The sequence below is a fragment of the Dipodomys merriami genome, unplaced genomic scaffold (genome assembly GCF_024711535.1).
Source record: "Dipodomys merriami isolate MVZ:Mamm:240054 unplaced genomic scaffold, mDipMer1.0.p SCAF_1, whole genome shotgun sequence".
In the NCBI taxonomy this organism is placed as follows: Eukaryota; Metazoa; Chordata; class Mammalia; order Rodentia; family Heteromyidae; genus Dipodomys; species Dipodomys merriami.
This window is the reverse complement of record NW_027202270.1, coordinates 3419084-3446951: the sequence shown is the minus strand read 5'-3', so window position 1 is coordinate 3446951 and position 27868 is coordinate 3419084. Positions and strand designations below refer to the sequence as shown.

The following is a 27868-nucleotide window of genomic DNA, read 5'->3' as shown; positions in this document are numbered from 1 at the left end:
GGCCCATGACTGACCAGAAAAGAAAAGAAAAGAAAAGAACCTGACACCAGCAGCCCGACACCACAGACCCGAGCAGGAGCCTGGCGGGACTCACCGCGCCCAGGCCACACGTACCACACCCACGGCGCACACATCACCTGCACTCGATGAACCACTGGCGGATCTGGTCCTTGAGGCTCTCCTTGAAGTCCTGGCCCTCGATCAGCTTCAGGTCCTCCTTGATGGTGATCATGGCTTCCTGGTAGTTCTCCTCGTGCTCCATCTGCACGTTGCTCCGCAGACAGTTCACCTTCTCCGCTTGCTTGATGGTGGCGCTGACTTCGTTAAAGAGCGGGGGTGGGTTCTGAAAGTGGAGGACGAGAAGTTGGGGAGGGTGGAAAGTTCCAGAGCTGGTGGAAATGAAGAGAAAAAGAATCTAGCCGGTCAGTAGTTTCTGTGGCGTCCGGCACATAGGGACTACAGGAGGGAATGAGGTTAGCTCTGGCAGGAGGAAGCCCACAGCTGGTTCACCAACAAGGGAAGGGACCCAGGCTTCCCCCATCCCCACCTCCCCCGCCCCCTGCTCAGCAGACATGCCGGTACCCAGAACCACAGTTCCCATGCTGAATGCTCTTCCAAGTCCCATGAGTAAAGGCGTGGTCCCCTGGGTGGAGCCACTGGGAGGGGTGGGAGCTCAAGGAGGCGAGGGCTAGTGGAAAGGACTAGAGGTCACTGGGCGGCCCTTTGAGAAGGTGTTTGTCCTCTGCCACACACTACCACCAGAATGCACTACCGTGCCACACCCCCGAAGCAATCTGACCAGCTGATCATGGACTGCTGATCCAAAAATCTCAGCCTGAACAAACCTTTTATCTTTTGAAGTGGGTTGTCTCCCGTATTTTGTCATGGTGACAGAGAGCTGACTAACACATTCAAGAAGCCTTAAAAATATCTTTTCCCATACAGAAAGTGAAAGCTTTGCCAAATCTTCCTGGCCAGTACACAGAAGAAATAAGGATCTGAAGCCAGAACTGCGAAAAGAATTGAGGTGCTCTGACTTTGAACAAAAACTACACCAAAAATGAACTTTGAAAGCATCAGGTGCATTGCTACAGACCTCCAAGGAAGGAAAACCTAGAGCTGGGTCCAGACATCCACTCCGACGCTGTGCCTTGCTAACAGAATGCTCTCCCTCAGAACCCGCAGTCGGCAGCTGGCCAGCTGCAGCTCCCAAGCGAGAGCAACCACCGGCGTCTGGAGTGCATGCGGGGGAGAAAACACACATCACCTTAAGACAAAACTCCCGTTTCTAAAAGGACTGCCGAAGAAATGAAATTGGTAGGGCAAGATGCTCATACGCTGTGACACGTGCCAGTCAGAGACTGCATGTGCGGGCTTAGCTGAGGAGAGGTGCAGGACTGGGAAGGGGAGACTCAGCCAGGCTATCCTATGTACCAACAGGTGAGAAATTTGCTGGTGTACGGCAGCAGCCTATAACGGCTTCTGAGATTCATCTGACAAGTTTTCAGGAAATGTGCAAGCTATTCATTAAATATATCCATGTTTAGATCAGAAATTATATAAATTTGCTGACATACACAAAATCAGAAACAGAAGATATTGATATTCAAAACTCATCATTTTTTAATTATTTTCCTGGTGTGTCTGCCCTTGCTGTTATTTATGTGTGCTATATCTCTATGATGCTATAATGCCAAGCTCCTGTAACTTCCCAAGTATATTTGGGTTAGTAACTTGCAAGTGGCTACAGTGGGAAAGTTTACACCACGGAAATTGGCCAGTGCTGCCAATAAGAGCTGGTTTTATCGTTTTATTTAATTTTACGGACTCAGAGTGTGACAGAAGGAATGTAAACGATGCACACAAGCACGCTGCACACTCGTTATCTGCAGGCTTGAACAAAACATCACAAAACTTCTTTGAGGATCAAGTCCTCAAAGAAGACACAAAAACCATCATGAAGAAGTCACGATCCGATCTAGCAAAGAAGTCACTCAGTTTGAGAACATGAATGGGTCACATTCTGACATTTTAACTCATCTTACTCAAACCCAAGTGCAAATATCAACAACATTCAAAGTGGAACTGTATTTGCAGACCACAATTCCAGGCTGACAGCAGCAGATACACAAAGTGTAGTTAAAATCAAGACAAGTGTTCTGTGAGAATCAATGGCTACACAGAAGTTACTGCAGAGAAGTGACAGGTTTTATTGTCAATTATATTTATGACACATTTATGTCCACATTATAGCAAAGTTCCAGTTGAAATTTTGTGCGTCTGAGAGCCACGTTTAAACATCCTGGTCCAAGACCAGGCCCAGTCGTGGTGGAAGTTCCTTCCCGTCACCCTCTGAGCATCCATCCCCAGCCAAAGGTCAGAATCCTCACAGTCCAGGGCAAAGACAACCATGGGAGCCACACAGCCAAGGCCTAACCTGAGAGGCAGAAAGTGAGTTTGGTTCGTGGTGAGGAGAGCTGCTCAAGTGTTCTATCTCTACTTCTGGCTTTTTTGGTGCTAATAGGTGAGACTCATGGACTTCCCTGCCAAGTCTAGCTTTGAACTGCAACCCTCAGATCTCAGCTTCTGGAGTAGTTGGGATCACAGGCGTGAGCCACTGGTGCCTGGCTTTCAGGTTCTTTCCCACAGATAGTGTTGACTATCTTTTGAAGTCTGTGGACCATTTTGTAGAATAATGCTCTTAAGCTGACAAATATCAGACATGTCTGTCTGTGATGGAAACCAGCTCTATAAGGACACACACCCACCTTGGGGTAATTAGGCTGTGGCTGGTCAGGGAACAAGAGCTGCCCTGTTCCTTCACCGAGGGCCACACTGCCACCATGGTGAACTGATACTGTTGGAGGTGAGCCCTGATCATCAGGCTGACATGGGGCTTCTGGTCTGCTCCCAAGGGTGGATTCTCCTACATATCAGATGTACCCCTTTCCTCTAGTCATTAATTTATACCATCAGTAATACACGTAATATATATGTATAAGTTACATATACAGAAATACTCACATATATATGTGAGTATGGCCTTAGGGACCTTTACTCTGTACCTGGGCTTTATTTTTTGCTCAACTTGTCACTGCCGTGGCTCAGCTGCAGCTGGTCCCCGTGTCTCTTTGACCGACCTCCTCCGTTGTGTGTGCTTTTGGTTTCACACAGTCTTAATTGTTATCTCTACAATTCTCTCCACACCCACCCTTTCCAGCCACGCTGCCACTAGGTTGTAAGGCCCAGATAGACCTCGAGAAGCCGTGCCACAGCGCGTGAGTGGAGGGCGGGAGTGAGGGTGCAGCCGCGCAGCGGTGTTCCCACCGCGGTCAGGAACGCTGCACAGAAGGGCACTTACAGGGTGAAGAAACATCCGGGCTGGCAGAACAGAGCCAAAGCCCCTTAACATCAGAACTGGACAACACGTAAGATCTTTTCTACAAAGGACATTAGCAAAAGTACCTATTTAAATCAATTGAATTTATATCACATACTAAAATAAATTCCAGAAATTAACTATTAACTGTAATACACATCCATGTGTAAACACACATTCTCTCTCTCTCTCTCTCTCTCTCTCTCTCTCTCTCTCTCTCTCTCTGAAGACACTCTGAGCCTCAGGGGACAGCGTTGTCACTGTAGACACTGGTGAATACAGCCCACTTTACACCAAAAAGTTATGTGAAGAAAAGAAATCACATATTTAATATGTCATCAATATATACATCAGAAAACTTAAGAAAATAACCCTATTTTCTAAGGTTAGTATAATGAGAACATACAGCTGTTATGCAAAGGGGAAAAATCCTAAAATATGTAAAAAGTGAGTACAGAGTGAGAATTATAAAATCACTGTAAAGAACCACGATAACATCAAATGATCTAGCTAGGCACTGGTGGCCCATGCCTGTCATCCTAGCTACTCAGGAGGCTGAGATCTGAGGATCGTGGTTCAAAGCCAGCCCAGGCAGAAAAGTCCATGGGACTCTGTTCTTCAATTAACCATCAAAAAGCCAAAAGTAGAGCTGGTAGACACCAGCCTTGAATAAATAAGCTAAGGGACAGCACCTAGGTTTGGAGTTCAAGCCCCAGTACTGGAGCAACAACAAAATGAAACCAACAATTTAAATCTCCACCTTGTTCAGGTCCATAGAGTCCGGTGTTGTTGAGATCAGGCCTGGCACTTCCCTTCCTGAATCCCAAGAAGGCCGATGTTCGTACCTAACATTTTTTTATTATTCCTGGTTGACATCTTAAAGGCCTGGATGGGACAGAAGTCTCTCAGCCCTAGCGAGTCTGTCTAACCTCCCCCATGGCCACACTGCAGTTCATGTTTTCACACCGCTGTTAAAATGGGAGCCAGATCTATCTGCCCCTGAACAGTGTGGAGAACAGTTTTGCAGGCGGGTCCTAACACTGACGGGGATGCTCTGGATGGGCAGGAGTCCTGGGACACCACTTTCCCGGGGTTGGTGATTCCCTTTTGCGAGCTGTGTGTGAGCCAGGCCTCTCCTGCTTGTATACCATGTGGGCTCAGTGAGTAGAGGCTCTCATCTGTGTCTGCTTGGTGGCCCAAGGCAGAAGGGCTCACCAGGATCCCTACCAGCGCCACGATCTGAGTGAAACAGGAAGTCCTGAGCTTGCTTTGGAGTTTGCCATGAACACCACTTGCAGGAGCACGGTGCTGCTGTCTGCCTGCACCTTTCTGCTCTGATGTCTTTCCCAACACACGCACGCATCCGTCTTGGCAGACAGACGTGAGAGGCCTGGATGCTTTTCCCAAGTCCCTCCAGGCTACGGAGGAAGGCAGCAGTGTTCCTCTCCATCTCCCTCGACACTGCCATGTGGTATTAATGGGTGGGCATCCGGGCATGCATCTTGATGTAGACTTTCTCAGACAAAAATACATTTAGGTCATTCCCTGCTCTGGTTGCTTTTGAATTTAAAGCTTGTAATATGCGCAGGACCTCTGTTAATGAGCAGCCCTTCCTCTGGGCTAAGACATCTCTTCCTCATTAATAGCTTTGGTCATATGGAATTCAAATTTGTTAACTCGCCACGTAAACTGCAATTCATTTAAAAATAAATTACAAACGTTAAAGGGAGCTGAAGAACATGATAATATACCACATATCGAACTGCATCAGCTGGAGAATAATGCATCTTAATGAAGGCTTCCCATGTGAATAAACCATTATATTTACAAGCTTCCCATGGCAAATGACCCAGAACAAGATAACGAAATCCACATTTATAGCAGGGTCCTCTGTCAGCAAAAACATACATATTAATAACTGATGTTGCTGAAAAGAAAAAAACAACCCAGGACTCAATAGGAAGCTTCCTGGGTTTGTGGAGAAATAGGACTCACGGTCCATTAAGTTAAAATGCTTATCTAATGTTTGATGGGCTTTCTCTTTAAAACTCCTCATTCGATTAGTACGAGAAAATGGACATTTGTCCAAATAAAAGTTTGTTCAATTTATCAGTCCCAAATATATTTGCAAATAAGGGTTGCTGGGCTTCTGGAGGAGCGCCTGGCCGGGGAGGGGGAGGTGGTGTTGAGCAAGGTTGGAGCTCGGGGGAAGGGAACAGTGACAGCCAGTGGCCATCTCCCGCTGTCCCCCATCTCCCGCTGCCCCCCCCCATCTCCGGAACCCGGGCCTGTGCCACCCGACAGCCATGCTCACTGGAGGCTGGGCTGTGCGGCTCACCTTTCTCCCGGCTGTGAATCTGCACAGGGAAGGTGTCACACTGCGAAGGCCCGCTCCAGGCATCCCTGAGCTTGTTAAAGCCAGCTGTTTGGCTTGATGGTTTCACTTCAGGTGTATTTATGGACTTGTGTTTATACAGGTTTACTCAGTTACCCGGCCAGAGGACTGCAGTGCAGAACAAAGGCTCTGGGGAGGGCAAGGCTGCTGGTCTTGCTTTGGCAGCTGGGCCAGAGCAAGCTGGTGCCAGTCTTTATGTCTGAGGCCACAGTTTTTGCAAATAGAGAAGTATTAAGGAATAAGACAAGTTCTAGCCCACAGAGGGCAATTTAAAAAAATGGTTTGCTTACAAGCTGGATGCTGGTGTCTCATGATGGCAACCTTAGCTGTTCAGGAGGCTGAGACCCGAGTGGAGCTTTGGGTCAGTAGTCGAGTGCCAGCCCTGAGCAAAAAGCTAAAGGAGAACTTGATGTCCTGAGGGTTAGCTCCAGTACTGGAACAGAGAGAAGAAGCCACCAGGCTCCGGTGGCTCATGCCTGTGATCCTAGCTACTCAGGAGGCTGAGGTCTGAGGACCGAAGTTCAAAGCCAGCCCGGGCAGGAACGTCTGTGAGACTCTTATCTCCATTAATCCACCAGAAAACTGGAAGTGGCGCTGTGGCTCAAGTGGTAGAGCGCTCGCCTTGAGCACTAAAGGTTAGGGGCAGTGCTCAAGCCCAGAGTTCAAGCCCCATGACCAACAACAATAAAAAAGGATGCCATTTTGATATGTCCATGTTTATGTACAATATAATTTGATCCACTCTCCCATGTCATACTTCTGGAGAGCTCTCTATTAAATAAATCATTCAATGATTGTGACTTTACATTGTTATTTTCCAAGATGACATCAGCTGCTGTAACTTGCAGGTATCTTCTATCTCACGCTCTAGAAGTCCTGATATCCCTGCTCCACAGGGAGCGGTGTTGACTGCCCAGAGGAGGAAACTGAGGCACACGGGGGGGGGGGGGAGGCTCTCAGGGTGGACACCAATCTCCCCTCTTCCCCTCCCCCCTCCTGTCCTCTCCTCCCCTCCCCTCTCCTCTACTGTCCTCTCCTCCCCTCTTCTCTGCTGTCCTCTCCTCCCCCATCTCCTCTTCTCTGCTGTCCTCTCCTTCCCTCCCCTCCCCTCTGCTCTCCTCTCCTCTGCTGTCCTCTCCTCTCTTCTCCTTTGCTGTCCTCCCCTCCCCTCCCCTCTCCTCTGCTCTCCTCCTCCTTTCCTCTGCTCTGCTCTGCTCTCCTTTCCTCCCCTCCTCTCTCCTCTGCTCGCCTCCCTTCTCCTCTGCTGTCCTCTCCTCTCTTCTCCTCCCCTCCCCTCTCCTCTGCTGTCCTCTCCTCCCCTCCCCTCTCTTCTCCTCTGCTGTCCTCTCCTCCCCCATCCCCTTTTCTCTGCTGTCCTCTCCTTCCCTCCCCTCTCCTCTGCTCTCCTTCCCTCCCCTCTCCTCTGCTCTCCTTCCCTCCCCTCTCCTCTGCTCTCCTTCCCTCCCCTCTCCTCTGCTCTCCTCCTCTCTCCTCTGCTCTGCTCTGCTCTCCTTTCCTCTCCTCCTCTCTCCTCTGCTCTCCTCCCCTCTCCTCTGCTCTCCTCTCCTCCTCCCCTCCCCTCTCTTCTCCTTTGCTGTCCTCCCCTCTCCTTCCCTCCCCTCTCCTCTGCTCTCCTCCTCTCTCCTCTGCTCCACTCTGCTCTGTTCTCCTTTCCTTCACTTCTCTCTCCTCTGCTCCCCTCCCCTCTCCTCGGCTCTCCTCTCCTCTCTCCTTCTCTTCCTTCTCCCCTCTCCCCATAGCTATGGGACCACAAGAGAGCTCATGATGGGTCCTTTGCCCACCTGGCCTTGCCAGCAGCTCCTGAAGAAAGCACCAGGGCAGCTGCACCCAGCAGTGTGCGCACAGAGCTCCCTCCAGGTGAGCCCCAGATGAGGCCATGCTCACCGGGCGCCCCAGCCTGCGCTGGAGTTTATTAGTTAATAAGACAAAGTCTAGACTGATTGGCTTAAAAGCAGTCAGGGGTAGAATCTGAGTGTGTGTGGCGTCCTCTCCAACGAGAGTCCCTGTGACGGCGCTCAGGGACCACGATGGCCAAATCGCCATTCCCTGAGCTCTGCCTTCCGCACCAGCGACCCGTGGACCCTGCCAGTGAGACTAACTGCACACGGCTTTTTAGAGTACTACGCATTCTCCTTTGAAGATATCAAAATATAAATATTTAAAATGGCAACTTCCAGAAAATTAAAAATACATCCTATGACAATAGTAAAAGACATGTGTGGCCAGGAGCTGGAAGCAGAGGCCAGCTTTTGGGCCAACTCTGGGCTCTGTCACTAAACGGCCACTCCAGGAAGCACACCGTATCTCTTAAAGACACAGACACAGTTTGATCAGTTAGGTCAAAGATTTGATACTATAAAATAGATGGAAAAAATGAATATTTTTGTGTGTGTGCTGGTACAGGGATTTCAACTCAGGGCTCAAGGCTAGCACTGTATTACTTGAGCCACATATCCACATCTGGTTTTTTGCTTGTTAACTGGAGATAAGTGTCTCATAGATTTGTCTGCCTGGGGTGGTTTTGAGCCATGATCCTCAGATCTCAGCCTCCTGAGTAGCTAGGATGACAGGAGTGAGCCACTGGCACCCGGAGGGAAAAATGAAATTTTAAAATGAGAAGAAAATCAATGACGTGGTAAGAAACATTTCAACTGACAGCATGTCTTGGCGCTGGGGTCATGGATTTAGGGTGGGGTCATGGATTTGGGGTGGGCGTCAGCCACTGAGTAGCAGATCTGATTCTTTAAGAAAAACGGAACCCATGTCTTCCTCAGCTGTGTGAAACTTAAGGGGACACGTAATAGCAGGGGATGTTCTCAGGGGGAAAAGCACACTGGGGAAATGGAACAGACACATTGTTCTATTTCACCATCCAAACCACATTGCTAAGAAATGACTACAAACAGTTCTCATTGCACAGAGAACATGCAGACTTCAAAGTAAATGTACAAAGTTTAAGCTCCAAGAAGGGGATTACACCTTTGCATGGGCATAGGTACGCTACTAAGACAAAGAAAAGAAGCAAGTCTAACCTGTGGCACACAGTAGCTGTCCAGGAAACAGACACTGGGTTAAATGGAAATGTACTGATAGAAGTTGCTGAGTCAACTCATCTAATGTGAATTTTAGTTTAAGCTTAAAGTATTCTCGATTGACTCTTAACCTGCTAATGTTTAAAGTAGGAAAGTAAATGGAACTATTTTTTATCATTCATATCCTGTATCCAAGAGTTATCCCCGCCTCTCCCTCCAACACACACACACACACACACACACACACACACACACACACACACACACACACACACACACACACACACATCGTGTTAGTACTGGGGCTTGAACTAAGGACCCTGCATTCTTGTGTGGCTCTTTCTCTAAAGGCTGGTGCTTTACCACTTGAGCGACACATCTATTTAATTGGAATAAGAGCCTCTTGAGCTTTTCTGCCCAGCCTGGCTTTGGACCTTCGTCTTGAAATTTCAGCCTCCTAAGTAGTTAGGATTACAAGTGTGAGCCACAGGGACCAGTTCAAGCCTCTCTTAAAAATGCTGACGAGTGGAGTGGTATCATGCTCATCGACCTATTCATACACACAGAAAGCACAGATCTCAGGAGAATATCAATCACATTTAAATGACACTTGCTTCTAAGTTAAAACATAGTTTTTCAAATCAACCAAGTAAAAACTCTGACCATTATAGAAAACATCAACAACAACAAAATCTCCTGAAGTTCACTCATGAAAACGTAAGCTCTCTTCAAACTCTGCATTTCTGCTTTCTTTCTATGGTATGTGTGTAAATGTATGCTTATACTTAGTCAGAGTCATATGTGTCATTCTAAATCCTGAACTTCCATCTTAGGTATTTCCATGCAATCAAAATTAATCATAAACATCTTTCTGGTCCGGAGAGAGATGGCAGAGGAGAAGCTGGAGGCTAAACAAGCTCTCGCATAGAAACGTCTTTCTGTTATTGGCATGCCACAGTATTATGCAAGGCCACCAAAAGTGATTTCGCCACAAACCTTCTCTAGAACAGAAGTGGTTATTTCTAATTTTCATTCTTAAATACTGCAGAGAACTTGCGTGCACTCAAGTCTCTCCTTCTGATGACTCATTGAGAGAGAAACAGAGGTGGATTCTGAGCCCTGTCTGAGATGAGCAGTTTGGGTTTAACACTTGTGATGAGTCAAACTGGACGCAGAGGCAGGCACTTAGCCACGAGCGCTCCTTGCGCTGTGGTTCATTCTTCTCTTAAACGGTGTAGAGCTGGAATAGAGGCTGTGAATTCCAGATTGTGAATTCCCTCCCAGACTGTTCCTCCTTGCCCGCTTCCCTCACGCTGCCAGCCCCTCTCCCCTTTCTCTGTCCTTTATTGACACTGTCCTGGTAACTCTCTTGAATGTTTCCCTGGGACAGCTGTGTCTCACTGGGGCCCGACTGAGCCAGGCCTTGGAAGCCTGCCAGCACTTGCGGCTGCGGTGGGTTCACGCAGGCTTCGGGCTGCCTCAGGACCCCTGGAACCCAGACTTCCCTAGACAATCTCCTCTGCTCCATACCTTCTCGTCTGTCACCACGGTGCTTCATGACATCACCTGACAGCTTCCCTCAGCTTGTCCGTATTTTGCTGTTGATAGCATATTTGTGTATTCTTTTCTTTTTGCGTTTTGCGGCACTGCGGTTTGAACTCAGGGCCTCATACTTGCTAGGCAGGTACTCTACCACTTGAGACACACCTCTAGCCTTTCTTTGCTTTTATTTTTCTGTTAGGTCTTGAATTCTTTCCCTGGGCTGGCCTTGGTTCACAATCCTCATACCTATTCCTCTACATAGCTGCAATCAAAGGTGCATGCCGCCCTGCCCAGCTGTTTTGTTGACTTCTTGCATGGGCTGGCCTCCAACCGCAATGCTCCCGATCTCTGCCTCCTGAGTTGTTGGGATTATAGCCACGCACCAAACATCTATTCTTCTCCTTTACTCTGGTGAGCTCATGAGAGCATTGTATCAGGGTTTTTCTCAATTGTTATTAAAAAGATGATGTACAGAGGAGTTACTGTTTTATAAGTCAGGATGCATCAGTATTTTCAAAGACAGTCCTTGTATTTACCCATGATACTGTTTAAAATGGGGATCCCAAGGGGACCCCAAGCATCGTAGCTCAAAGCAGCCCATCTTGAGACAAGCTCCCCAGATTTCTTCTCTTCTGGTGCTTTAATGAAAATCTGTCACAAGCAAGGCTCCACCAGTAAGGGGTATGACCTCCGGTGACCTGACCCAAAGGTACTCAAGAACCACCTCCAAACACCAAAGGGTTGCCATGTGAAAAAGAAGTCCTTAGTCCTCATCAGAGTCCCTATGTCATTCTTAGCAGAAATAGAAAAACAGATCCCACTATTCATATGAAAGCATAAAAGATCCCAAATGGCAAAATTAATCCTGAGCAAAAAGAGCAATGCTGGAAGTATCATGATGCCAGACTTTAAATGAAACTACAGAGCCTTAGTAACAAAAACAGAATCATACTGCTGTGCTGAAAACCAGCAGAGCAATATAGAAGACCCAGGAACAAAACCACACCAATACAGCCATCTACTTGTTGATAAACGAGCCCCAAGCACATCCTGAACAAAAGATAATCTCTTCAATAAATGGTGCCAGGGAAGCTGGATGGCCACATGCAGAAAACTGAAGGAGAAATTGTATCTCACCCTACCTACACCGAAGATCATTCAAAGTGGGGGTGTGGATCAAGTGGTACAGCACCAGCATTGAGAATAAAAGTGGGTTAAAGATCTCACATAAAATCGGACACTATGAAACCCCTAGAGGAAAACATAGGAGAAACACTTGAAGATACAACATAGGCAATAACTTTCTGAACAGGACTCCAACTGCTGAGGAAACAGAGTCAGGATTGACCAACGGGGCTGCATCAATGGGCTGCAAAGCTGTGCGGAAGCTGTGATAACGTGATGCAACTTGGTTTGTCAAGATGTGTCAGTGCACAGTTCTCCCCACTGGCTTTGGCCAAGGGAGTTGGCCACATGGCAAGGGGCTGGGGCTGCCTCCAGCTCACAGCTGGCAAAGACCTGAGGGCTCTGGGCTGCCCCTGACAGCCACAGGATTGGAATTCTGTCAGCAGCCACTCTCCCAGCTGGTCTTCAGATGCAACCCATCCCTGCTGAAGCCCTGACTGGAGTCACGTGAGGCCTCTGAAAGGGAATCCAGGTCTGTGGGCCTACAGAAACTATGATGTAACAAGCAGGTACTGTCCCAAATTGCTAAGTTTCTGGCAACAGATAAGAAGTACATCTTCTCAACTCTGGTTTGTAATCCCCTCCAAAGCCAGCTGAATCAAAGCAAACCTGCTCTCATGACCATAAATACTAATGACACTGACAGACAATAGGAATAGCATGTGCGACGTGGCACAGAGCGGTGCAGAGGCTCTGCACCGGCCTCTCCCCACCCCTGGACAGGTTCTGCGTGATACAGGCCGCTCCATTCTCCCGAGCTGCCTGCATGGCTGTCCATTCTTCCCTTGAAAACCCTCTAGAGAAGACATGTGTCTTACACAGGCATTCATCTAAGAGACCAGATCCTGGGTTTAAGCAAACTTACCATACCCAGGAATATCATCTCTTCTTCTCTCTCGCGATCGGTTTTCTTGCACTGATGGAAGCCTCGCCAGACCTGGAAGCAAAGACCAGTGTGTTTGCTTGTCCATGCATTCACGTACAGTCATGCAGTCATACATGCCATATTGTTTGCCCTGTATTCATGGCACAGCCCCCAGGCAACACCATCAAGTCCATTATGTGTAGGTGTGCTCCTGGAATATCTTCTCTGTTGTGACCCTGGACAACTTTAGCTAAAGGAAGGATGAATCCTACTGGGAATTCTGTGAGTGAAACTTCTAGAAGGCAGGAGTACAAGGCTAGATCTAAGGGGGGCACTTTATGATTGTACAAGAAAAATTTCCAAGGTGACATAGGGAACTACGACATAGAAACTTTCAAGGAGTATACAAATCCTCTTTATAACTAGCAACTTAAAGGAAATAATCTCTTACCTCTCCCTCTCACATCTCCCCCACCCTGAACCAAGCAAAATTCGGGGCAGAGCCCAGCTCTCAGCCTCGACTTTATGTCTGAATACTCATCATCTGTCAAACCTGATTCTAACAGAACCCCAGTAAGGTCTTCTTCCTTTTCCTGTACATAGCCCCACCTCCAGCCCAAGAGAGAGAGGGCAGGAAGAGGCCCTCCAGGGTATTTCTAGAAAGAGAGTCAATGCTCTGGTCATCAGTGAACTTTTAAACAGATGGTTCTCTTCATACTTCTCCTCTGTAAGTTTATGTCTGTACATGAACTTTTAAGTTTTTATTTTTCTGTGTGCTGGTCCTGAGGCTTGAACTCAGGGCTTAGACACTGTCCCTGGGCTTTTTTTTTCCTCAAGGCTAGTGCTCTACCATTTGAGCCACAGCTCCACCTCTAGCTTGTTGAAAGTTCATTGGGGATAAAAGTATCATGGATTTCCTTGCCCAGGCTGGTTTCAAACCACAAGCCTCAGATTACCTAGCCCCTGAGTAGCTGGGATTACAGGTGTGAGCCATCAGAACCTGGCAGTATTTTTTTTTAAATATTCTTTAAGTATTGATATCCTCACTGGATTTTAGCATTTTTCTAACCATTAGCAACATTCTTTTCTAGTATTTGAGTAAAGGAAAGAATAAAAAAATAAAATAGGACCAAATTTGGTTAATGGTTTCTGCAGGGGGAGATCTCTCAGCCCTGCAGTGGGAAGGTGTCCCCCTCCCCCCACTGCACTGTGTGAGGGGCGCCATCCCTCCCCCCACTGTGGGAGGGGTGCCCTTCCTCACCCCAGCAGTGCCTGCTCCTACCTTCTGGATCCGGAGGGCTGCAATGCTGGTGTCTGCTTTGTCACTAAGCAGCTTGGACTGTCTCGCTCTGTACTCTTGAAGGTAGATTTGTTTCATGAACAGAGCTCTCAGGCGGCCCTGCCGCGCCCGCTCGGCAATCTGGATGAATTTAGTGGCCTGCTCCAAGGGTAAACTCTTAAAATATTTCTGCAAAAGGAAATGGGACAAATCAATGTTTCCACACGGCAACTACACACATGGGTTCCAGAAACATCACTCCGCTGCTTGGGACACACTGCTAAGACCCTGGTGGCACGGAGCGTGTCATCTCCTGGTGGGTTTGTCCCTGGCGATTCACATACATTTTCACTCTGTGCCATGCTCGTGCTGTCATCTCAAATTTAACCTCTACTCTTCCAAACGGAATAGTAACGAGCACCCTTCAACCATACAGCTTCACTGCAATGTAACATTGCCACTAGGACTTCATAAGAGTAGGAGCAGAAATTTAAGACACATTTTTAATATGAGTTTAAAATACACTTTAAGTCAAACACATCGTTGAAAAGCAATTGCTGACTGACCTTTGTAAACATGACTAAGGCTGGAATCATTTTATTTTGCATAGGAAATGTCTTTCAGGATGGACTAATGTGCAGTTTGAAACATCCAAAGGTGATGGGTACCACTGAACTGAAAAAGGAAGGTGTGGACCAGATTGGCGTGGGGGAAGGGTGGTGAGCAACGTCAAGAGAGGGTTGTGCCTTTGCCCGCTATGGTGCCAGAACATGGCTGCCAGGAGCTGGAGGAGAGCCAGAGGAAGAGGAGGCCATCTTGAGTTAGGGTGTCGAAAGGTGTCTAGAAGCATGTGCTATCAAGTTGAACTCTGCAGAACGGGTGCTATTTGATGGGATGGTGTGTCAGGAGAGCAGAGCACACCTCTCTCCAGCCTTGAGCATTTGTGTATGCGAGACAGACACGGCTGGGCTGGTGAACACAGCTGTGCTTGAGGCCTGGAGGCAGGCAGGCTGCCTCTGTCCCTGTCCCTGTCATCCCCGCATCTACTGGCAATCTTCCGTCCACCACGGCCCAGGGCTCAGTACCAATGGGCCTGTCTGTAAGAAGAGTTCGTTGGCTGGTTGTGGCTGCACAGCCTGGCCTGTCCCTGCAGGGCAGGGACACCCCCCTGTCCTTCGCTCTGGAGTACCTGGTGTGGAGGATCGAGTGCACTGTCTATGATAGCATCACCTCAAATCCCTGCAAGTCATGGAAACAGACAAGCAGATCTGCCAGATCAATGGGCTCATGGCAGGTATGGAAAGGACTAGAAGAAACATAGTCCCCTCTCCTCCCTCCAGGCGGCTTCCTGGTAGACTGCTACAAGAACCCAGCAAGAGGGGACAGGAGTCAAGAGCTGGAAAAGCCGGGGGAAGACAGGATTGCGCTGATGCAGTGGATGAGGAGGGGGAAGCTGGAGAACAGAGCGGGTCCTGACGTGCGCGTGCATGTGCACATGCATGTGTGTGCATGGGTTCCTTTCTCTTTCCCCACAGACAGTCCACTCTGCATTTCCAAGTGTCACTCAAATGGAAGTTACAAAGGGCCAGAGAGAAAACATGCTGCTCTTCAAGTTCCCGGTAAGTTTTGTCACCCCTTAATTATTTCCTATGAATAAAATTTAACTAGAATTAAGCTAGGTGAATTTGGGATTAAAAAAATAAATTCAGCCAAGTTGGTAATCAAGTTAGTCTTAGAGTTCCCAACTGAATGAACAAAGCATTATGTTTGGATCTGTTGTTTCAGAACTTCTGCAAAGTGGTGATTAGGTCTCACTGGAAACACATCCAAAAGTTCCCAAGGTGGGAGGACTCAGTCCCTCCTCAAGGTGAGCACCACCTGCTTCTCGCAGCCAGGAAGGGTGGCCACAAAGACCACCAGAAGAGATTGTTGGAATAACACTCACCACATCAGGAAGATCCAATCCACTCTCGGTGAGTATCTGAGCCAGGATCCTCTCTCTTCCTCTTATCACATCCAACCTCTCCTTCAAAAAATACTTGGGTATAGGAATGTCCAACTGTTGCTAGAGACGAGAAAGAACAAGCAAAAGAACATCTCAGTCATAATTTCAGGATTCAAAACCATTTAAAACATATCATACGGCTGGGAAGGTGGCTCAGTGGTTTTGTGTTTTGCTTTGCATGCATGAGGCCCTGGGTTCGATTCCTCAGAACCATGTAAGCAGAAAAAAAAAAGAAAAAAAAAAAAACATATCATGACAGGGCCCACAGAGGGCAGAGAACCCATTACTGCCAATAACACCCAGATCACCACAAAGAAAACCATTATTACACTCTTGGTTTTGTAGTAAAACTTCAGGAATTCAAATCAATTCAAAATTCAAATCATGATTATTTCATGAACTTCTTGAGGAAATAGTGTTTTCTCAACCCATCTAAAATAATGATACAAAAAAGGATAGCAAAGAATCTTTGAATTAAATAATTTATCACAAGCACCACCAACTCGTGGATATAAATGGTCACATAGGTTTTAATTATCTAGGATCATTTTTAACCAAATTTATCTCATTATAAAAGTTATCCACAAAATTAACTGGCTTTATTAGGAAACTTGATTGTTGCCTAACAAACGTAAACAACCATTCCCCACCCACATGTGTTACAGATACTTTCAAATGCCTAGGAAGGAAACACATATTTATCAGTCTAAGTTCAAAAATCAGGAGGGAAGAATTGCGTTTAAGGGTATGGTAGGCCCATGAAGAAATATTATTCTAGACACTATTAGACATGCTTCCCAGTGGACCAGTCAACTGTGGATGTGAAAGTTTTGGCTTCTAGGTCAGCTTCCCTTTGTCCACTTCAGGGAAATCTGGACAGGAAGTCTCCTAAGCAAACACTGAAGCATGAAGTGGTGTCATTTCTAGACCTAGGGGGACAGTATCCTTAGCACTTCTGGGAGGTGGCAGTAGTTTTGGACTCCAAATCTTTTTTTTTTAGGCTAATGGGTTTTGGGGTATATGAGAAAAAGTTTCCAGGGTCCAGTGAGCAAACGTGCCTGCATCCAGAGTGGGTGATTATACTCCTACTGATGCTGCGATGCTGTTTACCAAGAAGCATGGTTAACAGTTGTATTTTGCCAACCCTTTCCCTTTCCTTCCCTTCTCTTTCTCTCCCCTCCCTTGTTCTTCCCTCCTTTCCCTCCTTCTTTCCCTCCCTCTCTCCCTCCCTCCTTCCTTCCTTCCTCCCTCCTTCCTTCCTTCCCTCCTTCTATCCTTCATCTCCTCCCTTCCCCTCCTCTCTTCTCTCTGTCCCCCCGCCCCTGCACCTACCTCCCTCTCTCTTCTCTTTTCTTTTTTTTGGTCAGTATTGGGGTTTGGACTTAGGGCCTTGAATTTACTACATACTTTACTGCTTGCCCCCTACTGGCCACGGAGAAAGGGGCAGCGGGGAGAGCTGCCCATCAGGACACCCCTGAGTACTGGGAGCCAGGAAACTCCTGGTGGCAGAGACGTCTGTCTCCCTCCACTTGCTTCGGCATTAGGAAGACCCACTGGGGCAGGTGACCCGAGCACTTCTCAGGCTAGTCTGCACCAAAGGGGACCTCACTGGCAGGGAAGGATGAAGATGGCTTTATGGCTGTTCATCTGCGTCTGCTTCTCTTGTTTAATCTGTTTCAGCTTTCCTCTCTTTCTCTCCCTCTCTACTTCTGAAGAATGAACTATTTGTGTTAGCCAGGTGCCAACCACTTGCCAGTTAAGGAGACCACAGTGTAGACCCTGGGGCAGAGCTGGTCTTGCTCCCTGGATCTTAGTTTCAGAATCTACCCGGGAAGGATGGAGCAGCCGCACGGGTGGCCCTGCCTGGTCACCACAGCAGTGCAGGCTCGGGGTCTTACTTGGAAACAGCTGGTGCTGGACAGCAAGTGGGCAAAGGGCTGAGGGCCATGTGGACAATGCCCAGGAGGGCTCATCACAGAGGACGTTAGTTGGTCTGGTTGGGTCCATCCTTAAGGGCAGAAGTTCTGGGCCTGGTTCACATGTGTCAGCCTGGCCAGTATCCTGAAGGCAAAGCCCAGGCCTCCACTGCTGGATGAGGCCCAGCCCCCGAGGCTTCTGTGACGCCATATGGTTTGGTCAGTTTTTAGCGAGGGCGGGTGGAGTACTCAGTGTATGGTCCCCTGTACGTCCCTCAACAAGCGCTTCCGGACCCACCTCTGCCCATTGTCAGCCTGCAGTGCTCAGGGCCTTCACCCAGGCAGCAGCAGCTCTGCCAGCAGGAAGATGAGCAGTCGAAGCAGAGGGAACAGCAAGGACAAAGAAGGGGCCCAGTGCACAGAACCCCACGCACTCACTGGCCTTACCATCAGGGATCACTTAATACCCTTGAAATTTGATTTATAGATACAATATTGCTCTGCTAATTAAGTTTAGGAGTACCCTTGAATAAATATTAGTTTTACATTTATCCTCCCTAGGTTCCTCCTATTATCACATGTGTGAGTAAAACACACCTGACTAAATAATTCGGTGATGTAATTCATGGTGTTATGAATGGCAGCAACAAACACGCAGGCTTTGGAATGAGCTGCAATGTCTCTGTCCATCATTTCAGTTCCTCCTTTAGCATATGCTGATTAATATCAAATAACAAGATGTAAGAGTCCATCCAGATGGAAATGTAACTTCTATAGAGCCAAAATATTTTCAGAATGAGGAAATCTGAGACTCCATGTAAAAACAAGACCTTTTCTCCTTTTTGTTTTATTCTGGGGACAGGGTCCTCTGGAATCCCAGTCCTCAGAAGTGAGGTGCCCGTGCCCCCGGGCAGCCTCAGTCACACTAAGCATCAGAAGAAATCTCAGCAGCAAAGGAGACACGGGTAGTGATCACAGGAAGGTGTGGCAGTCACCAGATGCCAGAAGGGAGGGCTTTCGGGGAGGAGGGGCCCTTTTATTTGGTATTTAAGGTGCAAAGTCTGTAATTACAAATCCACTGAGCCAACACTGACCAAGGCAAAGGAGAAGATGCACCTGCTAGGCATAGAGGCTTTGGTCTAGGAGGTGAGCGGGGAGAGCAGACTAGCGAGAAGGGGGTGGTCTGGAAGCCAGAAGGCACCGTGCTGTGGGGCATTCATGACATGGTCAGTCTGCACCATTACAACAGCCCTGGCAGGTGCTGGCAGCTCATTCCAAACCTTGGTGCCTAAGAGGCCCAAGGTCCAGGCCAAACCTTCCTCTTGGTGGAAAAGGAAAGGATATTTAAGGGAAGTATGATTTAACAGCAATGTTTAGATCTTTATGTGTCTGTGAAGTCTGTAGAGCACTGGATGCCGGCCTGTCTATCTTGTGTATGACAGAAAGGAATGAAGGGAGTCGGGCTGCCCCGGTACTCACCGGAGCCAACTTCAGGTCCTGTAAAATATCATCAAAATAATGGAACTCAGTCAATTCCAATTCCACCATCTCATTCTTCAGCTCCAGAATGCGACCCATCACTCCATCCAGAATCTTCCGGATCAGTATTCGTTTCTGCGGGTGGACTATCTGGTCATAGACGTTCTCCAGGTTTCGGAAGATCTGTACGTACTTTATGTAGAAGGTGGCCAACATTTGGAAGATGAAGACTTTATTTTTCGGTGGCTCTATCATCTTCTGAGACTCTTTATCAAGCAAAGAGTTGAGGGCTTCTTGGGTCTGGTACCACATTTTATTGTACATTCTGAGGGAAGAAACAGAGTTCAAACAACTTAGCAAATAAAATTAACCATGCCAGGCACACATGTTGAACACTGGCATCATAAAATCGAATATACAGTCCAGGGCCAGCTACAACACTGCAAGAGCTGCTGACATTCCTTAGCTCATTAGCATCCTGTGCTTTGAACTGACCACTGGTATTATTAACAAATAAATAGCTGGGTGCTGCCTGTAATCCTAACTACTCAGGAGGCTGACATCTAAGGATCTTGAGGTTTGAAGCCAGCCCAGGCAGGAAAGACTGTGAGACTCTTATCTCCAATTAGCCATCAAAAATCTGGGAGTGGAGATAAGGCTCGAGTGGTACAGCACGAGCCTTGTGTGAAAGCCCTGAGTTCAAGCCCCAGTACCAGCGCCGAAAACAATAACAACAATGATAATATAGCTTGAAAAACTATCTTCCTAAATGATACAATTGTACCTCACCATACCTATAAAGCCAGTATTATATTCCTATTACACAATGAAGTAAATGATGGGCAGAATACATAACTGATTTGTTGATAGATACCAGTGGTGATTTAAATTGGAACTGCCATTTTTGATAGTACGTTAACATTATCAGGTAAAGTCTCACATGCGCATACTCTATGAATAAACAATTATATCCTAGAGAAACTCATCATTGTGCACCAAGGACAATTATAGCAGTACCTTTTAAATAGAATAGACAGGTGATTATATATTCAACACTGCCGACTCCCCACGCGACAAGGGCAGGAGTGAGCTCCAGCTGAGGGTGTCAGCTCTTAGCTGCCAGGCTCTGACCACTGCGTTCCACTGTGTTTCAAAGGTCATTTCCCTGTGCTAAGGGAGACAGTGGCCCTAGGCTCTGACCGAGAGGCCCAGGGCTCTCCAGTACCCCTCGGCCGCCAATCTGGTGGCTCTCCCCAGGCTTCCTGTGCCTGGCCGCCTGACTTCCCAGGCATGCCATCTTCTCCTGAGCAGGAGTGGCATGGCCACCTGCTGACCAGGCTGTGTAAGAGGTCAGTGGTCTTAGCCTCAATGTGGATTATAGCGATTCTTCCATTTTCAGCCTTATTGGGAGTTCCAGGGCTCCCCCTCTCCCAGTGAGCCCACGCTCCATGTCTGCCTCCATTCCTGATCTCTGAGGTTCTCCTGATAGAGTCTGTCAGGTGCACAGGTGTCCTCTTAGCCCCTGTGAGCTGCAGTCAGGGGGAAGTGGAGGTAAACACAGATGACGACGATGATGATGACGACAATGACCATGACTAATATACCTTCAGCCACTCTCGGGAGCGCTTTACTTAGTAGTGCACGAATCTTCACAAGACCCTCTGAGGTGGATTCAGTTTTAGGTGGCTTATAGAAGGGGGACGGAGGTCCAAGGAAGTTGTTGCCCAACTTGTAAGGCATTAGGGCAGGATCTGTGCCCCAGCAGTCCTCTGCAGAGCTTGTGCTCTCGCCACCAAATTCTACCTCTTTTCTGTTCATCAGGAACAAAGCACGTGAAGAACAAAAGTCACAGCCCAGATGTGACGGTATTGCAAGGGACAATGACCAAGGGACCCAAACGGCCAAACTCTCCCTCCTAGAGTCCATACGCCTCAGCTAACTCATTGTGACCACCTGCACACCACCCAAAGCATTCACTTACAGATTTACAGGCGCCCTCTGTCGACCACAACTGACACAACTGAGGGAGACCAGGGACAGCTCAAACAGGGCGCTCTTCCAGAAAGAGGACAAAGCCCAACAAAATAAGCAGCAGGAAAGGGGGTCCAGGCAAGAGGGGGTGAAGCTTGGGGAAAGGGGGGGATGCATGGAGGAGGGAGAGGGACGCAGTCAAGAATTCATTGTGTACACCACAAAATTAAGAAAAGGGGAGGGGTGGTACAAAAGCAGGGGCGAGAGCGTTGAAGGAGGAAGACACTGATCACAATCCATTGTGTTCACACACCGCTTCGTTACCTGGCACCTCCTTTGTACAATTACTTAAAGAGAATGCTTTTCTTTGGAAACACAACTCTTCTTCCCTCCCTGCCCCTCACTGAGCAGCCATGCTGAATCCAGCCCCTGCCACTCCTTCTCCAATGGGGTAAGCACCACGCTTCTGCAGGTGCAGCACCATCCAGAAGATACTGCTGGTGTGCGAGCAATCAGGAAAGAGAAGGTAATGGCCGGAAAGCCAGAACCTGGAGTGTTGAACTCTGCGTGAACTAGTTGATAATGGCCACTGTGACTAGCCAGGCACAGACAACTATCCCCCCGACCAGCAAGAACAACAAAAGCAGCTTCTGTCGGTGCTGGGAGCTCACACCAACATTCAATTACTCAGGAGGCTGAGGTCTGAGGCCCTCAGTTTGGAGCCAGCCCAGGCAGACAGATCTGTGAGGCTTTATCTCCAGTTAACCAGCAAAAAGGTAGAAGTAGAAATGTCACTCAAGTGGCAGAGCAGTGTGGAGGCCCTGAGTTCAAACCCCACACTAAGAATAAAGGTGGGCAGAGTGGCTTACGCCTATAAGCCTAGCTACCTGGGATGTTGAGACTGGGAAGAAAATTTGAGACCAGCCTGGCAAAATATTAGCAGGACCCCATCTTAATCAATAAGGCTGGCATGGTGGTACACCACCCTCGGAAGGAAGGTCATACTGTGGAGCTAGTCCTGGGCCAAGCGTGAGACCCCATCCAAAAAGTAACCAAGGCAAAGAGGACTAGGGACTATCGGTGTGGTTCAAGTGGGGAGCACTTGCCTGTACAGGTCCTAGTACCACCACGCGTGTGCGTGCACACACTTGTGCGCGTGCATGCCGGCGCGTACTACACATCTACATGTCCGTGTGCCCCCGTGTGGGTGCAGGTGGGAGTCAGATCTCACAGACCCAAACCCAAGAATAAGGAGAACCCTTCTTCCACTCAGGGTGTTCTCAAGCTACCCCGTGTGCTGACAGGGAGAGACGGCCAGAGAAGCTTTGTGGAGGGCGTCGGCTTAAGCCAGAGTCAAAGCAGCGGCGCGCATCCAATGCCAGGGCCACGATGCCTACCTGAAACTTTTGGCCAAAGGTCCTCTGGGTGGCTCGAGCTGTCGCCACTCCCTTTCTCACCCTCTGTCTTTCGGGGTCCTCTGTCTGGAGAGATCGAGCCAAGGTTGTTGGCTGATGAGAGCGAGTATCCATATGGGCACGTGATCCTCAGTCCTGGAGGGCGGTGCCATTTCTGTTGTCAGGCCTGTCCCTTACATATGGTCCCCGGCTGCCTGCTTCCTGCCCTGCCCTCCTACATGTTGCCTCTTTTTTTTTTTTTTTTCTTGTTGTTGTTGTTGGTCCTGGGGCTTGAACTCTGGGCCTGGGCGCTGTCCCTCAGCTCTTCAGCTCAAAGCTAGAGCTCTACCACTTGAGCCACAGTGCCACTTCCTGTTTTCTGGTGTTTTATTGGAGATAAGAATCTCCCACTTTCCTGCCTGGGCTGGCTTTGAACCGTGATCCTCAGATCTCAGCCTCCTGGGTAGCTAGGATGACAGGCGTGAGCCACTGGCACCTGGCCATGTTGCTTCATCTGTATGCAGGGTCCTCAGCCACCCGGCCATCACTTGCTGGACTGACGGGACCTGGCCCCCGCTCCTTGCCTGCCTGTCTGTGGCACTCTCACCCCCTGGGGGGCCCAGTGGCTCCGTGCACCTTGCTTCCCAGTGGGCTGCTCTGCATGCATCTTGCCTGAACCATGAGGCAGATGTGGCGAGATGGCCTTCAGCTTCCCAGGGTGTCAGGGAGATGGAATCCACACACCACCACAGCGCAAGTGCACAGCCCAGTGAGCTGGAGTATTCAGAGCACCTGCTACTATCATAGGCATCTAGTTGAGAACATCTTCATCACCTCAAAAGAAGCCACGCCCATTAAACAGTCCCTCCCCAGGCCCTGGCAATCCCTCATCTCATGTCTGCCTCTGTTCACTGTTGCAGACACTTCACATGCCTCCATGCCTTAGTTTCTGATGGGGCGCTAGGCTGGTAAATTGAAATGCCCGTAAGTAAGAAGACACTTAACATGGCCCACGTATGGCCGAATGGCAGCTGTGTTCCTGGCGGTGTCAGGCCTGACTGGCCCTGCTCTGCCTCCTGGGAAAGGATCAGACCACAGCAGATCAACAGTTACCACTCACAGTACAGCTTCCTACTGTGTGTGAATCCCTGGGTGCTGTAAGTGCGGAGAGTCAGGGAGTCTCTTGTCATCGGCTCCTTTCGGAGGTGTTCTGAGCTTATCCGAGGTGCATCATGAACCAGCCGTTCCTTTATTTTTGTTCTAAGAGCGCCTCCCCCTGTGTGGCCATGCTGCATGGTGCTCGCTCACCACCAGTGGATGCACACGGGAGCTTTCCGATTTGCCCGGAGTTTTGTGTGGCAGGATGCTCCCACTTCCCGGTCATCGGGTGGCGTTGTACCAGTGGAGGTGCGGTACGTTAAGGCAGACCCCGTCCAAGGCAGCTCAGCTCAGGCAGCTGCTCCCTGGCCACCAGGCCCCCTTGCTTTGCATGTGGCCAGTCCGGGTAATGACATCTGGGGGTTACTGTAGGGGCAGAGAAACAGGCGCTCCCAGGATCTTCCCTGCACCTTAGAAAGGAGAGCTGAATCTCCTCTGTGAGACTGTTTTAGAACTGTAAGATTTGTTTCAGACTTGGGCATGCGGCCTGGAAACGGGTGGACTCTGAAGTCAGGCGGTGGTGAGGCATTGTGGGAAAGACCAGTGAGTGAGTTCCATGGTTTTACGTGTCGTGTCTCTTGCCTCTGGGGTGTGGAGCAGGAAGGGCTAGGCGATTCCTCTGGAAATCTGAGTGTGGCAGAAGGGGAATTCTCTCCAAATCTCCCTCCTCCTTCTTGCTCCCCATCTGGGGCTCCCCCCCTCACCCCTTCCCTTGGGGTAGGGCCAAGGTCCCCAGCAGCTCTGGTTTTGCACTGTTGTCTACCACCCATCGCCATCTTCCTGGACCCCAGGGAGTCTCTCCAAGAACAGCAGCTTTACGTCGCCTGCTCATCTGGTCCTGAGCTCCTTCATCAACCTCCAGCCCCACACTCTTAAAGGCAGCAACCTCCTTCCTACATTGTCTTGATTCCCCAACTGCCAGGCCATTCCCTTCAGCAAACAGACATACTCTTGTTTCCTGGAACTAGAAACCCCTGGCCTCCATGTCCTCTGCCACCAGCACTGCCACATGTCCTCTCCTTGGCAGACAAACTCCCACACTCATTCTCTCCTGTGCTCCCGGGTAAATCCTCCCATCCACCACCCCACGTTCTCAGCGACTGCTGTCTGTCAAGGTCTTGCTGGGCAGGGAGCTTGAAAAACCAGCATTCAGTTCCAGCTTCTCCTCCAGTGCCATCTAGCAGTATTGGGGAGCGTCGGACACACCCTTGTTCTAGAAGCGCCTCTTTGCCACCTGGCTGCCATGGCACGACACCACCTTGATTGTGGTCTGATTCCATGGCTGGTGCCTGCTCTTCTGTGCATCATTCACCCCGTGGTGATTCAAGGTGAGTTCTAGCCCTTCCTCTTTCCCACACTCACTCCGTATCGCTCCTGACTACACTCTTAGCTCACGTTTCATACACAGACCTTTGAAGCCAAGCCCTTCATCTCTACAGGTTCTTCACACCGCAGCTTCCACACTGAGCACCTGGCCCTCACCGCGTCCCAGGCCTGGTGAGCTGCCAGGCCTCTGCTCTGGTTTTCTCAAACCCCTGGCCAGAGTGGAGTTGCAGTGCCCACCTAGGGTGGGGCCACCTGCTTGCTGTGTGAGCCTCCGCCCCTCTCTGAACCTCAGCTCCTCATCCACAAAAGGGCAATGGCAGCAGCAGGTGCGCCCTTCCGGGCATGCCCTGTGAGGAGGGCAGGAGTGGCTGGACCTTAAGGACTCAGATCAGAGCCCTGCCGTCTGCAGCACAACACAGTGCTCGACTGTAGCTGTGAAAAAGGCTGCAGTGTGGGGTCCTGCCAAGGACGGCCTCTTCAGCACCACAGGACCGGGGATCTCAGGATCCTCAACTGCACTCTGGAAACTCCAGGACCCAGGTGCTGGGAGTAACTCATTTATGACTGGGGAGGCCGGAGAAAAGCTTCCTCTCCAGCATCAGTACTAGGGAGGGGGCAGAGCGGAGGGAGGGGCTGCAGCTCATCCTCCCGGGTTGGAGCAGAGCTAAATGCAGCATATTCACAGGGAATGGACGCCCGTCCTCAGGCACCCTGAATTTGCTGAAACATAGAAAGAAGGAGGGGAGGGGAGAGGAGGGGAGGGAAGGAGGAGGAGAGGGAAGGGGAGGGGAACAGAGAAGAGGAGAGGGGAGGGGAAGGAAGGGGAGGGGAAGGTATGGGAGGGGAGGGGAAAGGAGGGGAGGGGAGGAGAGGGGAAGAGAGGGGAGGGATGGGGAGGGGAGGAGAAAGGAGAGGAGAGGGGTGGGGAGGGGAGGAGAAAGGAGAGGAGAGGGGTGGGGAGGGGAGGAGAGGGGAAGGGAGGGTAAGGGAGGGGAAGAAGAGGGGAGGGAGGGGAGGGGAAAGAAGGGGATGGGAGGGGAGGGGAAAGGAGGGGAGGGGAGAAGAGGGAAAGAGAGGGGAGGGGGAAAGGGAGGGGTGGGGAGGGGAGGAGAAAGGAAAGGAGAAGAAGGGAGGGGAGGAGAGGGGAGGGAGGGCCAGCCACCTTGGGCTCGGCCTGCCCACCTCTAGCGCTTTACTTACGCGTTCGACATGATGGCTACTTTCCCTCTTTCCTTCGCCCACAGGGAAACTCTTCCTTGACCCTCCGAGGGGTGGCCGCCTGGGGGGGCACCAGAAGGGGCACGGCAGATTTGGGGGTTCTCCTGAGGGTTCGGCCGGCACTAGGGACAGCCTCTCAGTGGGCAGGAAAAGGCAGCCGGGTGCGTGAGTGCGGGCGCGCAGGCACAGAGGCCCCGACGCTCCGGGACCTCGCGTGGGCCACTCCGGGGGGCGGGATGCGGCCCTAGCAACGGGACGCGGCGCCTGCGCAGTGCCGGCGCGCCCCCGCGCCTGCGCAGCTGCCTCGCGTTTCCGTGGCAACCGCGCGGGACACGGGGGGCGGGGCCGGCGAGCAGGGCTGAGCGAGCGGCGCCCTCGTCGCCCTCCGCGCGCCCCGCGCCCCCCGCCCCGGCTCCCGCGGGCGGGGCGGGCAAGGTCCGTCCTGGTGTCCGCTTCAGTCTGTCCACCTGCAGAGGGGCCACAGCCCTTCCTTCCTCCGCGAGCGCCATGCAGCGCTCTGCGCCGCCGGCTCCCGAGCGGGCTCCGGGGCGGGGGCCGGGGCTGGGGCGGGGGGGGGGGGCCGGGGCGGGGGCTGGGCCGGGGCGGGGGGGGCTGGGCCGGGACTGGGGCGGGGCTGGGGAGGGGGGCCGGGGCTGGGCCGGGGCGGGGGGGGGTGGGGGGGAGGTAGAGGCCGGGGCTGGGCTGGGGCGGGGGTCTGGGCGGGGGGGGGTCGCGGTGGGGGCCGGGGCCGGGGCTGGAGGGAGCTAAGGCGGGGGTGGGGGTGATCGGGGCGGGGGGGGGGCTGAGGCGGGGGCCGGGGCTGGAGGGAGCTGAGGCGGGGGTGGGGGTGATCGGGGCGGGGGTGGGCTGAGGCGGGGGCCGGGGCTGGGCTGGGGCAGGGGTCTGGGCGGGGGGGTGCTGAGGCGGGGGGGGTGCTGGGGCGGGGGGGGGGCTGAGGCGGGGGCCGGGGCTGGGCCGGGGCGGGGAGGGGGTCGGGGTGGGGGCCGGGGTTGGAGGGAGCTGAGACGGGGGTGGGGGTGATCGGGGCGGGGAGGGGCTGAGGCGGGGGCCGGGGCTGGGCCTGGGCGAGGCGTGGGTGGGGGGGGAGGTAGAGGCCGGAGCTGGGCTGGGGCGGGGGTCTGGACGGGGGGGGGTGCTGGGGCGGGGGGTGCTGAGGCGGGGGTGGGGGTGATCGGGGCGGGGGGGGGCTGAGGCGGGGGCCGGGGCTGGAGGGAGCTGAGGCGGGGGTGGGGGTGATCGGGGCGGGGGGGGGCTGAGGCGGGGGCCGGGGCTGGAGGGAGCTGAGGCGGGGGTGGGGGTGATCGGGGAGGGGGGGGGGAGGCTGAGGCGGGGGCCGGGGCTGGGCCGGGGCGGGGAGGGGGTCGGGGTGGGGGCTGGGGCTGGAGGGAGCTGAGGCGGGGGTGGGGGTGATCGGGGCGGGGGGGGGGGCTGAGGCGGGGGCCGGGGCTGGGCCTGGGCGAGGCGTGGGTGGGGGGGGAGGTAGAGGCCGGAGCTGGGCTGAGGCGGGGGTCTGGACGGGGGGGGGGTGCTGGGGCGGGGGGGGGCTGAGGCGGGGGTGGGGGTGATCGGGGTGGGGGGGGGCTGAGGCGGGGGCCGGGGCTGGAGGGAGCTGAGGCTGGGGGGGTGATCGGGGCGGGGGGGGCCTGAGGCGGGGGCCGGGGCTGGGCCTGGGCGGGGAGGGG

At 51.4% G+C, this 27868-nt stretch overlaps 1 protein-coding gene across 1 annotated transcript in view; it reads right to left on the bottom strand.

Annotated features, from left to right (window-relative positions):
- Iqca1 (IQ motif containing with AAA domain 1) overlaps nucleotides 1-26379 on the bottom strand; it is a 122069-nt gene extending 95690 nt beyond the window's left edge. The window contains exons 1-6 of the mRNA XM_070020160.1: nucleotides 26148-26379; nucleotides 19099-19423; nucleotides 15644-15763; nucleotides 13702-13887; nucleotides 12420-12491; nucleotides 138-343 (exon numbers count right to left, since the gene is read on the bottom strand). Of these exons, the coding sequence (XP_069876261.1) occupies nucleotides 138-343; nucleotides 12420-12491; nucleotides 13702-13887; nucleotides 15644-15763; nucleotides 19099-19423; nucleotides 26148-26158 (920 nt within the window). The 5' untranslated portion in view covers nucleotides 26159-26379. The remainder of the gene's footprint in view (nucleotides 1-137; nucleotides 344-12419; nucleotides 12492-13701; nucleotides 13888-15643; nucleotides 15764-19098; nucleotides 19424-26147) is intronic.
- Between the last annotated feature and the right edge of the window lie 1489 nt (nucleotides 26380-27868).